Source organism: Symphalangus syndactylus, chromosome 22, assembly GCF_028878055.3.
Source record: "Symphalangus syndactylus isolate Jambi chromosome 22, NHGRI_mSymSyn1-v2.1_pri, whole genome shotgun sequence".
Taxonomy (NCBI): Eukaryota; Metazoa; Chordata; class Mammalia; order Primates; family Hylobatidae; genus Symphalangus; species Symphalangus syndactylus.
Window position 1 is genome coordinate 22,040,377 of NC_072444.2, and position 14,466 is coordinate 22,054,842.

General features: G+C 48.6%; 1 protein-coding gene across 14 annotated transcripts in view; it reads right to left on the bottom strand.

Moving 5' to 3' along the window:
* Positions 1 to 14,466, bottom strand: part of FHAD1 (forkhead associated phosphopeptide binding domain 1) — a 152,963-nt gene that overhangs the window by 58,200 nt on the left and 80,297 nt on the right. For all 14 annotated transcript variants that reach the window (XM_063631798.1, XM_063631802.1, XM_055261903.2 and 11 more), the window contains 4 exons: positions 13,574 to 13,657; positions 12,306 to 12,458; positions 11,201 to 11,396; positions 938 to 1,008 (listed from right to left, as the gene is read on the bottom strand). In XM_063631798.1, coding sequence (XP_063487868.1) covers positions 938 to 1,008; positions 11,201 to 11,396; positions 12,306 to 12,458; positions 13,574 to 13,657 — 504 coding nt within the window. The remainder of the gene's footprint in view (positions 1 to 937; positions 1,009 to 11,200; positions 11,397 to 12,305; positions 12,459 to 13,573; positions 13,658 to 14,466) is intronic.

The following is a 14,466-nucleotide window of genomic DNA, read 5'->3' on the forward strand; positions in this document are numbered from 1 at the left end:
GCCTAGGCTTGCTTGCTGGGGGATGAGAGACACATGGAGCTGAGTCGCTCCAGCTGAGGCCAGTCTAGATCAACCAAAGGCCAGCTAACACCCAGACAAGTGGGTGGGCCCATCCAAGATCAGCAGAGCCGCCTTGCCACTGACCCCAGACACGTGAGCAGTAAATAGCAATTGCTGAATGCCGCTGAAGTTTTGTGGTTATTATATAATACTATTATGGCAATAGCTATCAGAATGATATAACCCATAAAGCTCATTTGCCTCTAGAATATTTCTTTTAGTAATGCTGCTGCCTGTGCTATAGATAGCTGTACTTTGTCCACTGGATTTAGTAAACACAGTTTTCAAAATCTGCTGGCATTAAGGCTGGGTGCAGTGGCTCACGCCTGTAATCCCAGCACTTTGGGAAGCTGAGGTGGGTGGATCACTTGAGGTCAGGAGTTCAAGACCAGCCTGGCCAACATAATGAAACCCTGTCTCTACTAAAAATACAAAAATTAGCAACACATGGTGGCAGGCGCCTGTAATCCCAGCTACTCAGAAGGCTGAAGCAGGAGAATCACTTGAACCTGGGAGGCAGAGGTTGCAGTGAGCTGAGATTGCGCCACTGTACTCCAGTCTGGGCAACAGAGTGAGACTCGAAAAAAAAAAAAAATCTGATGGCATTAAGTCTTCTGGGCCTTTGACAGAGGAAAACAAACAGTGTGGTTGGCCCAGGAGGCCAGAGAGAGGGCAGCACCCTATCGTAACTCCTGGGAGATCTTAGCCAACCTTTTCTGTACCTCTTCGTGTGCAAATGGAGAAATCATTTCACCTATTGGAGGGTGTGGACTGGACTAGCGGATAAAGAAAAAACAGGTTTCAAATGCACAGTGCTATATAAATGCCAACCAGGGGCCGAAATAAACTTTGGAAAAAAAGAAATTAAAAGAATTACCTGAAGTTCCTGGGCCTGGCTCATAAGTTTTTTATAATGTTCCAGAAGATATATCAGATACAAAGAGAACCCTTAAAAAAAGAGAAGCAGGAAGAATGTAAGTATAAATTCAATTCAGCTCCAAAGCTTGCCAGACAGGTGGATGAAGGCAACGTTGCCATCCCATCAAAACATGAGCTGCCATCCAACCCGTGGTTTTAAAGTAGTTGATAAGCAGCCGGGCACGGTGGCTTAGGCTGGGCATGGAGGCTCATGTCTGTAACCCCAGCACTTTGGGAGGCTGAGATGGGCAGATCACCTGAGGTCAGGAGCTTGAGACTAGCCTGGCTGGCCAACATGATAAAACCCCATCTCGACTAAAAGTACAAAAACTAGCTGGGTGTGGTGGCGTAGGTTTGTAATTCCAGCTACTTGGGAGGCTGAGGCATGAGAATCGCTTGAACCTGGAAGGAAGAGGTTGCAGTGAGCCCAGATTGTGCCACTGCATTCCAGCTCAGGTGACAGAGTGAGTCTCAGTTTCAAAAAAATAAAAATAAAGTGGTTGATAAGCCTTGGTTGAGCTCACATCCAACTTTCTTTTTGGAGGTGGAAAACAACCCATCAACAGAACACCTATTTACTGTCTACTGGGTGCGAAGCATGGTGCTTAGTGTGGGGGATGGTCTAAAGCCAAGACCTCCAGGGGCTTACAGTTCAGTCTGACAGACAAGGTGTAAACGCCTGCTGGAAACATGCAGTGACCCCAGGTGGCATGTAAGTGACTGCTGAAGGAGAGGGGAGGGTGAGGGTGTCAGAGGAGGGAGAGATCATTCACCTGGAGTGAGCGAGTAAGGCCACTTGGTTGAAGAACCACTGGGTGTGAGTGCTGTTGGGTGGGCAGAATTCAGTGAGCCGGGGAGGGCGCTTCAGAACAGGGATGTGTGGGGCTGAATGATGACCCCCTACGATTCCAGGTCTGAATCCCTGGAACCTGTGGGTGTGACCGTACAGGGCAAAAGGAGCTTGGCAAATATGATTAAGTTCAGGATTTCGAGATGGGGTGTTATCCTGGATTATCTGGGTGGACCCAATGTCATTACACGGCTTCTTATAAGGAGACAGAGGGAGGCTTGACCACAGACAGAGGGGAAGGTGATGTGATGGAAGCAGAGACTGGAAGATGCCACACTGCTGGCTTTGAAGATGGAGGAAGGGGCCACAAGCCAAGGAATGCAAGGAATGAAGCTCTAGAGGCTGAAGAAGGCCAGGAAACGGATGCTGCCCTAGAGCCTCAGGAAGGAAATTTGGTCCAGTGAAACCAAATTAATCCTGAACGCTAAGAGAATAATGTGTTGTTTTAAGCCACTCTCTTGTGGTCATTTGTTACAATAGTCACGGGAAGCCACAGCTTCATACCGGGATGTGGGGGTGGTGGGGGTGGGATTAGGAAAAGGCAGTGCTCCTCCAGGGAAGTGCTGAGCTTACTTGGGCTGGAGTAGATGATGGGAGAGGGAGGAGCAGACAGTGGAGGAGGCATGGAAGGGTGAGGTCAAGCTGTGACATGCCTGAAACCGTCACCTTGAGAGAGGAAACTTGATTTAAACATGACTGAAATGTGCCCAGTGGGTCCCCATTTTATAGATGAGGCAGTGGTGTTCTGAGACGCGGGCCTGCCCAACGCCACACAGCAGGCCAGTGGCTGAGCCAAGACTAATTGGTGTGACTCAAGGTCTGAGTCACTCCTATTCCAGCGGCCGACAGAACAGTGAAGTGGCCTGATAAAGAGTGTTTTGTTTTTTTTTTTAAGAAAAATAACTGAGCTGCATTCGAGAGGCTGAAGCTGGCAGGGTTTCTTTGCTGCAGCACTGCCGATATGTCGGGCCGTATTGCTGGTATTGCACTGCTGATATTGTCGAGTCTTTGCTGTGGGGGCTGTCTTAGGCATTGTGGGATGGTTAGTAGCATTCCTGGTCTCTACCCACTGGATGCCAGGGGCACCCCTACTCACCCCACCCCAGTTTTGACAACCAAAAATGTCGCCAGACGATCCTGGATGTTGCCTGTGATAAGCTCCCCTCCTCTGAGTGACAGGCAGGGAGCTCTTCTAAGGGCCCGAGAGATGCCCAGATATTCAGTGCTGATCCTCTAACCGAGGGTGGGAGAAGCGAGGATGAGAAGGAAGAAAGGGAAAGCCTTTTAAAGGGGTAGAATGGTGGCCTCGTCATCAGATGGGAGAGAGACAGGTTGGGGTTGGGGTGGGGTGTGGCAGGGAGAGAGAAGGAGCCACCAGGCTGTTTCACACATGCTGAATTTGAGGCACTGGCAGGACTCCAGGGAGGGAGGGTCAGCAGAGAGCTGGACATGCCAATTGGCAAGGCTGGACCAGCCCAGCCCATCCAGGGTCCTTGTATGAATGAAGAAAGAGGCCCCCTTCCTCCTGGTGGCCATGGACCCTGGCCAGGGACCCCACCTGCTGCCTCGGCTGGACTCCCTGCACCACTTTCCCAGCAGCCCCTCCTGCAGAGGCGTCTGTGTGGATAACACAGGAGTGTCTGGGGAAGCCTGGAAGTGCAGTTTCTTCGTGAGAAAGGAGATGGGGTGGACCAAGGGCTGACTGCACAGGAGAAAACACCCTCGTTAGGGACAGGAGTCGGTGAAGGGGGCTGCTGGGAATGAATGGAAAAGATCAGGAGGGAAGCAGAGTGCCAAAAGGGTTTCAAAAAAGAGAATGAAGAGTGTTGGGCAGGTCAGAGACACAGTCCCCGGGAGGGTGGTGGCCTAGTCAGTGCTGCAGGTGGTCCGTGTCAGTTACTTGGCAGAAAGGCCAAGAAGCTGGCAATGAAGACCGAGGGTGCAACACGCTTCTTAAAGATCACAGGTGAAGACAGGAGTAAGAGCAATTGAAAAGGAGCAAAAGAAGCGATGGATTCCAGAGAAGAATGATTTTTTCAGGATGGTACAGCCATCTTGAAGTGCCCCTTTGATGGCAAAGGGAAGGTACTAAGAGGAAAAGAAAGGCCGCCAACGCCAAAGAAAGAAGAATTTTGTGCACAAGTTCCCTGGGAAGGAGAGGAAAGGGGAGACAGGGCAGGGTACGTGCTGTGTCTAGGAGGAAGACCTAGTGGGGATAATGGAGGGAAGGAATAAAAGATGGGCAAAGAGAGAAAAAGGAAGCGAGGAGAACATGCTCTTGTGTGGGGCAATGCACCATTCGGAGGATTTCCAGCACAGAAGCGTGAGAACAGCAATATTATAATAATAGCACACCTGCTGCGTGCCAGTGCTATGCCAAGAGTTTGATACATTTTTCTAATCATTATAAACAACCCGGCAAGGAAGTGTGTTCGTACTTATAGGTGAAATGACAGAAGCTCCCCAAGGTTAAGCTACAGAGCTGGTAAGTGTTAGAATCAGAATTCACACCTAGATCTGTCATTCTCTTTTCAAAGGGTTTGGAGGCTTGAGAGTACAGGGTTGGGTTGGTGCGTTGGAGAGGTGCATTGCAAGGATACCAAGATGGCGGAGGAGGTGAGATGGCCGGGCTGACATTGGCTTGGCCCATTGGACCTGGTGAATACAGGGATTTGTGGAGGCTCTGTTGGGATGAGTCTGGGATTTTGCTTGGCTGCAACGTGTGACCCAGGAATCAACGGGGAAGGATGAAATCATGGTTGGGATCTGAGGAGGACTAAGGGGAGAGGTAGTTGAGGATGCTGAAGGGGAGGCCAGTATTTGATCACATTTCTATTTCTAGATTAGACGACTAACTGTAATCATAATGGGGATTTTGCTCTTTGGGGGAAGGAACAAGTCTTTCTTATACTTCTGTTTACAAAAGTTATATATGTTGGTTATAAAAACCCAAATGTTACAGAAATTCATAATGTGGGAAGTGTTTGCCTCTGCGTCTTCACGTTCTGCACGGTGGCTGGCACACAGGGGCCCTCAATGAACAGTTGTTGAACAACTGAATGGAAGTCAAGGTGCAATGCAATCCTGCCCTGCTGGGATAATACTCCTAATGGTTTGATGTCTTTTTCTCAAGGTTGTTCTTTTGCTCAGATACTGACATTTAAAAAAAAATAAAAGCACACCAAGCATATTATTGCAACGTGCTTTCTTTTCATTTAAAGACACAGTGTATCTTGGATAGTTGAGTGATTTGTCATGCATGCAAGAAAAGTCTTCTATTTGTAACAAAGTCTTGCAGAAATAGACACAAACGACGGAGCTTGCAGAGAAAAATGTAAAAAATCCTTTCCTTCCCTTATCAGAGGAACCCTGAGAAACCAGGCAGGAGGAGTTTTCAGCTGACTTTCAAGGTGCCACTTCAACATTCTTATCCTCCCACTGAACCACACAGCAAATCCTCCACCCTTCCGAACACACCGGACCCCAGCAGGCCTCACCTTGTGGGCTGCACATGACGTCTCACAACAACACCGCAAGTCATTTCCCTGACGTTTACCCCACCTGGATTCCCCTGGGGGATTCGTTTCAGGATTTCCGTCCTAGTTTGTGACACATGTTTTATCTCTTAGGAGGATGTTCTAAAAGGCAGGTAGCCTGGTGGTCAAGAGCAGGGAGTTTGAGGTTGGAGGGGCGTGGACTGAGTTGCAGCTTGGCCACTTGGCAGCCAGGACCCGAGGCCCACTGTCAGATTCTAAGGAGGAGGCCTCTAGAAAGGGCTCTTGGCTTCAACCCAGTTGAGGGCTCAGGGCTAAGGAAACCCCATTTGCTGCTAAATGGAGACAGGGCAGAGGCTCCAGAGGATGTCAGCTGGGTGCAAGTAAACCAGGCTATGTGGCCCACATGCCTACCTGGCTGGTGGCTACCCACGTTTAGGTCAGATTAAGTCAACAAGTATTTGAGGCTGACGATGACAGCAGCCCCCACCGATTACGAGCTGACTGTGACCAGCACTGCCATGCATGTATGCCGTCACTCAGTCCTCATATGCTGCTAGGAGACTGGATAGCCATTTCACGAGCAAGTAAATGGAGACACAGCCACGTCACGTAACTGCCCACACAGCTAGTAGGTGCACAGCTGAAATTCAAGCCTTGGCAGTGGGTACCCAGAGTCCCAGCTTGGAACATTATTGTGATACAGACGGGGCTTTCTGTGGTTATGGCTCAGGGTAGGAATCAGATGCGATTTACCTTAGGGAAAGACAACTCTTAGCTCTGTCACTGCCTGAGCCGATGACAGCATCCATTCTTTAGGGACTGGGCACCTGCCTGGTACATTGCTGCATCTTCAGAGGAAGTGTGTATGTGTACGGGGGTGGGGGTGAAGGGGCAGGGGTCATAGGGAGGACACAGGTGTTAGGGTCACAAAGACCTCAGTTTGAGTCCTAACCCTAACGTACCAGCTGTGTGACCCTGGGCAACTTTTTAACGTTCCCGTGTCTCAGTTTCTTTACTTTTAAAATGAAGGCTGGGCACAGTGGCTCACGCCAGTAATCCTAGCACTTTGGGATTTGAGTGGGTTGATTGAGCCCAGGAATTTGAGACCAGCTTGGGCAACATGGTGAAACCACGTCTCTATAAAAAACACAAAAATTAGGTGGCATGGTGGCACACGCCTGTAGTCCCAGCTACCTGGGAGGCTGAGGTGGGAGGATTGCTTGAGCCTGGGAGGTGGAGGTTGCAATGAGCTGAAATCATGCCACTGCACTCCAGTCTGGGCAACAGAGCAAGACTTTTACTCAGAAAAAAAAAAAAAAAAGATAAAGATGATAATCATACCTGCCTCATTGGGTAGGTGGGAGGATAAAAGTACACAATGCGTGTGAAACACCGAACACAGTGTTAAATCCTCAGGAAGAGCTAAACAACCCGTGCCTTCTACCCTTCTCTTAGGAGCTAGAAACGCAGGCGGCTCCTGGGAGTGTGCAGGATGGCAGTGAATAGACTGGGGACTCCCTGTCAGCCTCTGTAACGTGAAGGGCCTCAAATCACCTTATCCTGGTGGAGTAATCAGAAAACCAGCTTTGAGCCAGTTTCCTCATTTCTAAAATGAGGAAAATGGGCAAATTATTAACCCATGGAGTTATTGTGAGGATGAAATGAGATAATGTATATAAAATGCTAGAACCGTATCTAGAATATAAGTCCTCAGCGACGAATGACTATCATTGTCACCATAATCACCATCATCGCCGTTATCATCATCGCCCTCCTCCTTCCTCCTCTTCCCTCCTCCTCCCCATCCTTCCTCATCTTCCTCTTCCCGCTCCTCCTTCTGGATTAGCTCTGGGCTAGGAATTAGGTACAAGAGTAGAGAATATGGGGCATACTCTAGCTCACCCTTTTCTTCCAGTCTTTTGGGCGCTTGACGTAATATTGCTTGTACTAGAAGAGAAAATGCCTTTTACCATCAACTTTCTCTTCTGCTGAGTGGACAAAAGATGGGCCCTGCTTACTAACCTTTCTGTTATTCTCCATTCTTTTTTTCTTGACTTCTTAGAACCAACTAGTTGTAATCACAGAATATGTGGCCAGGAGACCACCGTTTCCCCAACAAGTTTTCCATGGAACATTATTCCAAGAGGTTAGTTGTGGGGGTAAGGGCATCAAGAAAGGAGACCAGTAGTTTGGAAATACTGTTTTCTTTATCCCCTTCTTGTTGACCCAGGGCACGTGTTAACAAGGGAGGGATTCTGCAGAAACCTGCTTAATGTTGTTCAAATCTCACGACTCCATGAAGTCAGGAGAAGAAAATGGCTGGTCTGAGGAATGCTTGCCTAAGATCAGTCTTCCTCAGCCTTTCTGGAATTACTGGCCTGAAAGCTTAACTTTACAATCCGTGTTTATTTATTTTTAGACAAGGTCTCACTATCACACAGGCTGCAGTGCAGTGGCATAATCAGCTCACCGCAGCCTCGAAATCTTAGCCTCAAGGGATCTTCCTGGCTCAGCCTCATGAGTAGCTGGGACTACAGGCCTGTGCCACCATGCCTGGCTAATTTATTATTGTTTTTTATTTTTTGGAGATGAGGGGTTTCACGATGTTGCCCAGGTCAGTCTTGAACTTCTAGCCTTAAATGATCCTCCTGCCTCAGCCTCCTACGTTGCTGGGATCACAGGCATGAGCCACTACACCTGGCAACAACCCACATTTCTTAACAGTAATATATGACTAGATTTATAGACTTAGTCTAGATGACTAAAATGGTCTTGGGAGTGGGAAGGGGACAGTGCACACGTAGCTTGGCTCTATTATTACCAGGATGGAGATCATGGTCTTTGTTTTAGTTCCGGTCTTGAAGAACGAGAACTCTGCTCCATGCTTTACCTCATTTCAAGTAAGCTCACGACTCTGCCTTGATTGCAAGAACAGTAACACTCTCTGCTACATGATGAGGGGAAGGTTCCTACATAAAAATTAATGTTGGTTTTGCTTTTGCTTTTTAAGAATGTTACCCCACCTTCTGGATACTTTGGAAGCATCCTGCTGCAGATGTTGAAGCGCCAGGGTTGAAAATCACTCCTCTATTCTTATTCATTGTGGAAAGAATATAAAATTGACGCAGGCTCTCTGGAGGGTGATTTGGCAAGAAGGAGTAGCAACAACCTTCACAATGTTGGAGTTCCTTAAGGTGCGGCCCTGTGCTCTTTCCTTTCTCTCTCATTAATTTCATGTAGGTCATGAGCTTACATGAAATCAGGCAAAACATGGAGCGAAGTTCTCTGGCTGTTCTTCAAGACTGAAGAATAAATTATCTTCCTAACTGATACCATTCACATCTATGGCTTTAATCTTCCTTCCTTCCTGCCTGCTTCCCTGCTTGCCTGCCTTCCTGCCTTCCCTCCTGCCTTCCCGTCTTCTATCCATCTATTCATCCACCCACAGACCCACCTACCCTTCTATCCACCCACCCTTCCTCCCATCCATCCACCCACCCACCCACCCACACTTCCATCCATCCACCCACCCACCCACGCGTCCATCCATCCTTTCTTCCATCCATCCATCCATCCATCCATCCATCCATCCATCCACCCACACACCCACACTTCCATCCATCCTTTTTTCCATTTTTATTTATTTTTAGACAAGCTCTCACTATCACACAGGCTGCAGTGCAGTGGCATCCATCCATCCATCCACCCGCCCACCCACCCTTCCATCCATCCTTTCTTCCATCCATCCGTCCATCCATCCATCCACCCACACACCCACCCTTCCATCCATCCTTTCTTCCATCCGTCCGTCCATCCATCCATCCACCCACCCACCCACCCATCCTTCTATCCATCCTTTCTTCCATCCGTCTGTCCATCCATCCATCCATCCACCCACCCACCCACCTTTCCATCCATTCTTTCTTCCATCCGTCTGTCCATCCATCCATCCATCCATCCACCCACCCACCCACCCACCCTTCCATCCATCCTTTCTTCCATCCGTCCATCCATCTATCCACCTGCACTTCCATCCATCCATCCCTCCATCCCACAGATATGTATTAGGCCCCCGCTGTGTGGCACATGCTCTCTAGGTGCTGAGGATACATCATTAATACCTATCCCCAGAAAAGACACCCAGGGAGACAGCTGTCTCTTGGGCATCTCATCTCAGATGTCTCACAGGCACCTCACACTCCTCTTCCCCCTCAAACCTGGGCCTCATCCTGCATTCCTTGCTCTGAGTTTTAGTGAAGAAATCACATCCATCTTTTACACACACCAGAAACCTTGAGGTCTTGTTGACTCTCCTCTGTCACTTTCCTTCCAACCATCTCCAGTCCTACCACTGAGGCCTGTTGATTTACCTCTTACTCGTCCCTGAATCTTCTTTCTCCATCCCCACCCTGCCCTAGGGCAGCCTTGTCATCTCTTACGGCAGCCTGCCAAGTGGCTCCTGGGGCACCACGCTGCCCACCCTCCAGTATGTTGTCCACTTGCCACCAAGATGACTGTCTCAGAATGCAAGCTTGTCCAGATCCTTACTTAAGGCCTTTCACAGGCTTCTCACTGCCCTTAGAATAAAGCTTCTTACCAGGGCCCTGCAAGACCCCACATGCGTGGCCCTGGGAAGCGCCCTGGCCAACCTGCCCTACCCTGTGCCCATTTCTGTTAGCCCCGTGTGCTCTTCATGCTCCCCCTGCCACCACGCTGCTCCTGTGCTCAGAATGCTCTCTCCCCTTCTTTAGCAAACAACTCCTATGCATCCTGCAGATGCCCTGCTCTCCCTGACCAGATCGAACCCTGCACTTCATAGCAATTGTCACCACTCAACTTTCATGTTTGTTTGAGTGATTTTCCCATTAATGCCCACCTCATCCTTCCCCCTGAGACCATAAGCTCTTAGAGGGCCTGTTTTTTTCCCCAGTATTTTATTATAAAAAATTTCAAATGTATGGACATACTGGAAGAATTTTACAGTGAACCATACACCCATGACCTGATTCTACCTGTTCCTGACCCCATTACGTCTCTGCCCTGCACAACATGTGGCGTCTGGTAAGCATGCATGCAATCAATCTTTGTTGAAAGAAAGTGGTTCATACCTCTCCACCTCTAGGAGAATAAAGATAATATGAGCAGGTATGTGTGCAACAATGTTCATCTCAGCATGATTTATGAGTGTGAAAAACTGGAAATCAAATAAGTGCCCATGATAGGGGATTGTCTAAAACAATGGCATATCCTACACAATGGAATCAGTAACCGCTGTCAGTAACAGCGATGATGTAGGTCTGTGTCTACTGACATAGATGATGTACCATTAGGAATAAACCAAAGAAAATTGAGAGTAACATGACACTATTTTTTGTCAAATTAAAAGTCAATAAACATTCAGTAAGGCCTATTGTGTGCCAGGTACTATTCCAAGTACTTTCCATATATTCATGCATTTTAATGATCACAACAGCCCTAAAGGGTGGGTACTCCCTATTAGCCTCATTTTACAGATAGGGAAACTGAGGCATAGACAGGGTAAGTGACTTGCCTGGAATCACGCGGCTATTTCCATGGGAAAATGCCTTGGAAGTTAAACAGCGTAATTAGACTTTGCATAATTTCGATTTAATTTTCCTTTTGCCTCTGTTTTGTTTCATTTTTCTTCAGTTATCGTGTCTCACTTGTATGTGTGTGTGTGTTTTTTTTTTTTAATGGAAAATTACGCCTCAAGCAGAGAAGAGGGGGTTCTGGAGAAGGGAATAGACTTGGCCAGATACCCAGGAAGACTTCCTCAACAGATGTCCCATCATGCTGAGATTCAACGCGACATTTTAGAGTCATGCAACCATGTGAGAAAAAAAGTCCCAGTAACCTTTGTTGGGGCTGGAGGGCGGGATCCCAAGGTCCCGGAGGAGCTGCTCCACCTCCTCCAGCCAGGACAGCGCGTGCCTCAGGACGTCCAGCACCACCTTCTGCAGCCCCGAGACAGGTGGGCTCACCTGGAGGTGCTGAAGAAGGTCGACTTCCTTCTTCAGGTCACGGCTGCGACAGGACATTTTCATGCAAGCCTGCAAAGAGGTGAGATCATGAGGAGCCCAGGCCCTGTGGCCAGAAATAGCCCCTGACGTGACCTTCGAGGAACAGCGTTCTTGACTGCCACGAAGCAGGCAGCGCCACGTATTGGCTGCCTTGGGAGGACTCAGTTTTTTTCTTTTTTGAAATTTTTATGTTTTGACAGGTTTTTTTTTATACTCTAATTTGGACTTTTGATGGTCAAAGCGAACCCCCTTTTAAGACCTAAAACCCCAAAGCCAAAGTACCATCAACAGTTTGGCTGCAATGAGAAGCAAATGTGGCTACTTTTCTCCATTCGTCAGAATTCCTGCCAAGATCAACACACAAGCTGGTCGGAAAGCGTGGTTTCCTGATTTGAAAGAGTGCTGACAAGCCAGCATTTGCACAAACTCCCCAAACAGGAGCTGCTGATTTCCAGAGAAAGCAGAAGCCACCGCCTGCTCTGATAAGTCATGTCCCAGGGTGGGGGCCGCAGGGCCATGGCCAAGTCCTCCTGTCCCTGCTCCTCCAGAGTCAAAGGCAACGGTGTGGAAACCGCCTTTTGTGGCTGGGCCAAAAAAAGAAAATGCAAATAAAAAGCAGGAATGTTTCTTTGGTTTCTCTGGAAATAACATGGGGGCTATGAAAACGATTTCTTTTTGGCTGGGGATGTGGGCCGCCCAAAGTCAGTAATTGAAGATGCTCAGGCATCTTTTTTGGACATGCCAAGTTCTCCTGGGAGGCATTTTTTGAGGCCCTTTGTTTTTTCTTCTCCAACAAGTTTCTCCAACAAGAAGAAAAAGTGGATAGAAAAGCCAAGCATTTCTGCCCAACTTGCTCCAAAAAAGCTGGGCAATTTCCCAAATAAGCCGCACAAAAATTAGACAAAGAGACCATTTGTGGAAAGCATAAGCAGGGGCCACCTGGCAGCTGTCCAGCGACGTCCTCAGCTTCTCGATGTTCTCGGTGGTTTCCTCCTGCTTGGAGTTGCTCAGCTGGGTTTCTTTCTGGAGGGTCCACTTTTTCTGCTGAAAATTGATGTTGTCCTCAGTGACCTGGGTAATTTTCTCTATTAACTGGTGAGAAAAAGAAAAAGGAAAAAAAAAAAAAGATGTAATATACAGGGGTGGGGGGCCCTGGGGGAAGGGGAATGGGAGAGGGGAGAGATGCAACTTAAGTTCCTGTCTCAGCACGGGAGGACAGAGGTCCTGATATGTCTCGGTGATAGCTGTCAAGGGGGACGTCGGTCCTGTCACCAGGGAATGAGTCCCGGAATCAGAGATTTTCTTTTTTTTTTTTTGTGATGGAGTTTCACTCTTGTTGCCCAGGCCGGAGTGCAATGGTTTGATCTCAGCTCACCGCAACCTCTGCCTCCCGGGTTCAAGCAATTCTCCTGCCTTAGCCTCTGAAGTAGCTGAGATTACAGGCATGCACCACCACACCCGGCTAATTTTGTATTTTTAATAGAGATGGGGTTTTACCATGTTGGTCAGGCTGGTTTCTAACTCCTGATCTGGGGTGATCCGCCCGCCTTGGCCTCCCAAAGTGCTGGGATTACAGGCGTGATCCACCACTCCCGGCCGATCAAAGATTATTTTTACGATCCAAAGGCCTGTCTTGTGGCCCTGAGTTTGTTCCAGATTCTTCCGTGTTATATAGGGATTCAGAACACTAAGCCTGATATTATGGGCTCATAAGCAGCAGGTCAGGTTCTCCCACGCCCGCTGAGGGCAGCCCACGGCACATTTTCCCATCTGTGCTTTGACACAGGGGGCTAGAAAGTGTAGTGGAAGAACAGCAAGGCAATCATTACAGCCAGACATCCATCCTCACTGCCACTGTCAACTTTTCTTCTCTGAAGGAACGTGCCAGAATGCACTGGCTGTGGGGAGGCGGCTCCCTTTCTCCTAGTGCTAATGGAGGCGAAACATGCATGTCTGGAGACCAGAAGTAAGCCCGAGTGGTTTAATTTGATTTTCACAGACACATTTCAAGGGAGTTTTAACTGGCTTTTACTTTAAAAGCCAGGAAATCCCATAAAATCAAAACAAATCTTTATGGTGTAGCAACAGTGTGAAAAATATGCCACCAACAAAAACAGAAACATATGCTCCCAGGGTCTGGAATCCAGATCCCCGAAGAAGAAGAAGAGGAAAGTGAAGGAGCCACATGGCAAGGACGGCAGACTAACCTGTTGGTCGGTGACGGGCTTGTCCGGGAACGGCTTCGCCCGTCCGTAGGTGGCCTTGATGACTTGACTTCTGAAGTGCTCCAGCTGCAGCAGAAAGGGGGCAACAGTGTCGGGGAGGCAGTGGGGGCCGGCAAGCAAGCGGGGGCAGCGTTTCCATGGCAGGGTGCGGGAAACAACACTTAGCAGGGTTTGGCACGCCTGAATGACCATTCCGCGTTAGCAGAATCTTCACCGCTCATGGGGAGTGGCGGGACCCACAGAAGAAAAGAGAACAGCAGGCTTTAATTACTTTTTAGGCACGCCTGCCTAACCCGAACGATGCCTGTGGTCAGTGCACACACATGTCTCAAACCCTCAGAAGAGCCTCTTGCTGCCAATTATCCAATGGGAAGTCGGGCCGGGAGCGCTCTTCCGTAATTGCTAAGTTGGCACCAGACTGTGAAATAAATATTGAGGCTGTCAGTCCAGGTAAATTGTGTAGTCAGCAAGGAAGCCCGGGGAAAGGAGAGTGTTCTGCCTTTCTCCATTTCGTGCCTGAGCCCATAAGCGTCCTGAAGACTATGCCCACTGTGTTTATCTCGGTATCCCTGGAGCCCACTACAGTGCCTGGTGTAGAGGAGACACTCAGACACCCAATTAACCTTTGCTGGATGCCTGTACACAGAAACACCGCCCAAAGCCAAGGGCCTCTACTTCTAGTGGCTTTCACTGAGCCCCTCCTGGGTGCTAGTGTTTTCAGGTTAAGGCTGATGAAATAGCAGTTACATTAAGTCCGGGCTTACAGAATGACAAGTCCAAGGTGTCCCGATTCCATTAGTAGTTAGAGGTAAAAAGGAGCCCAACTTTCTCTGAGAATTTACCAACATGGCAGCCCCTGGCGTGAGTCTCCGGTT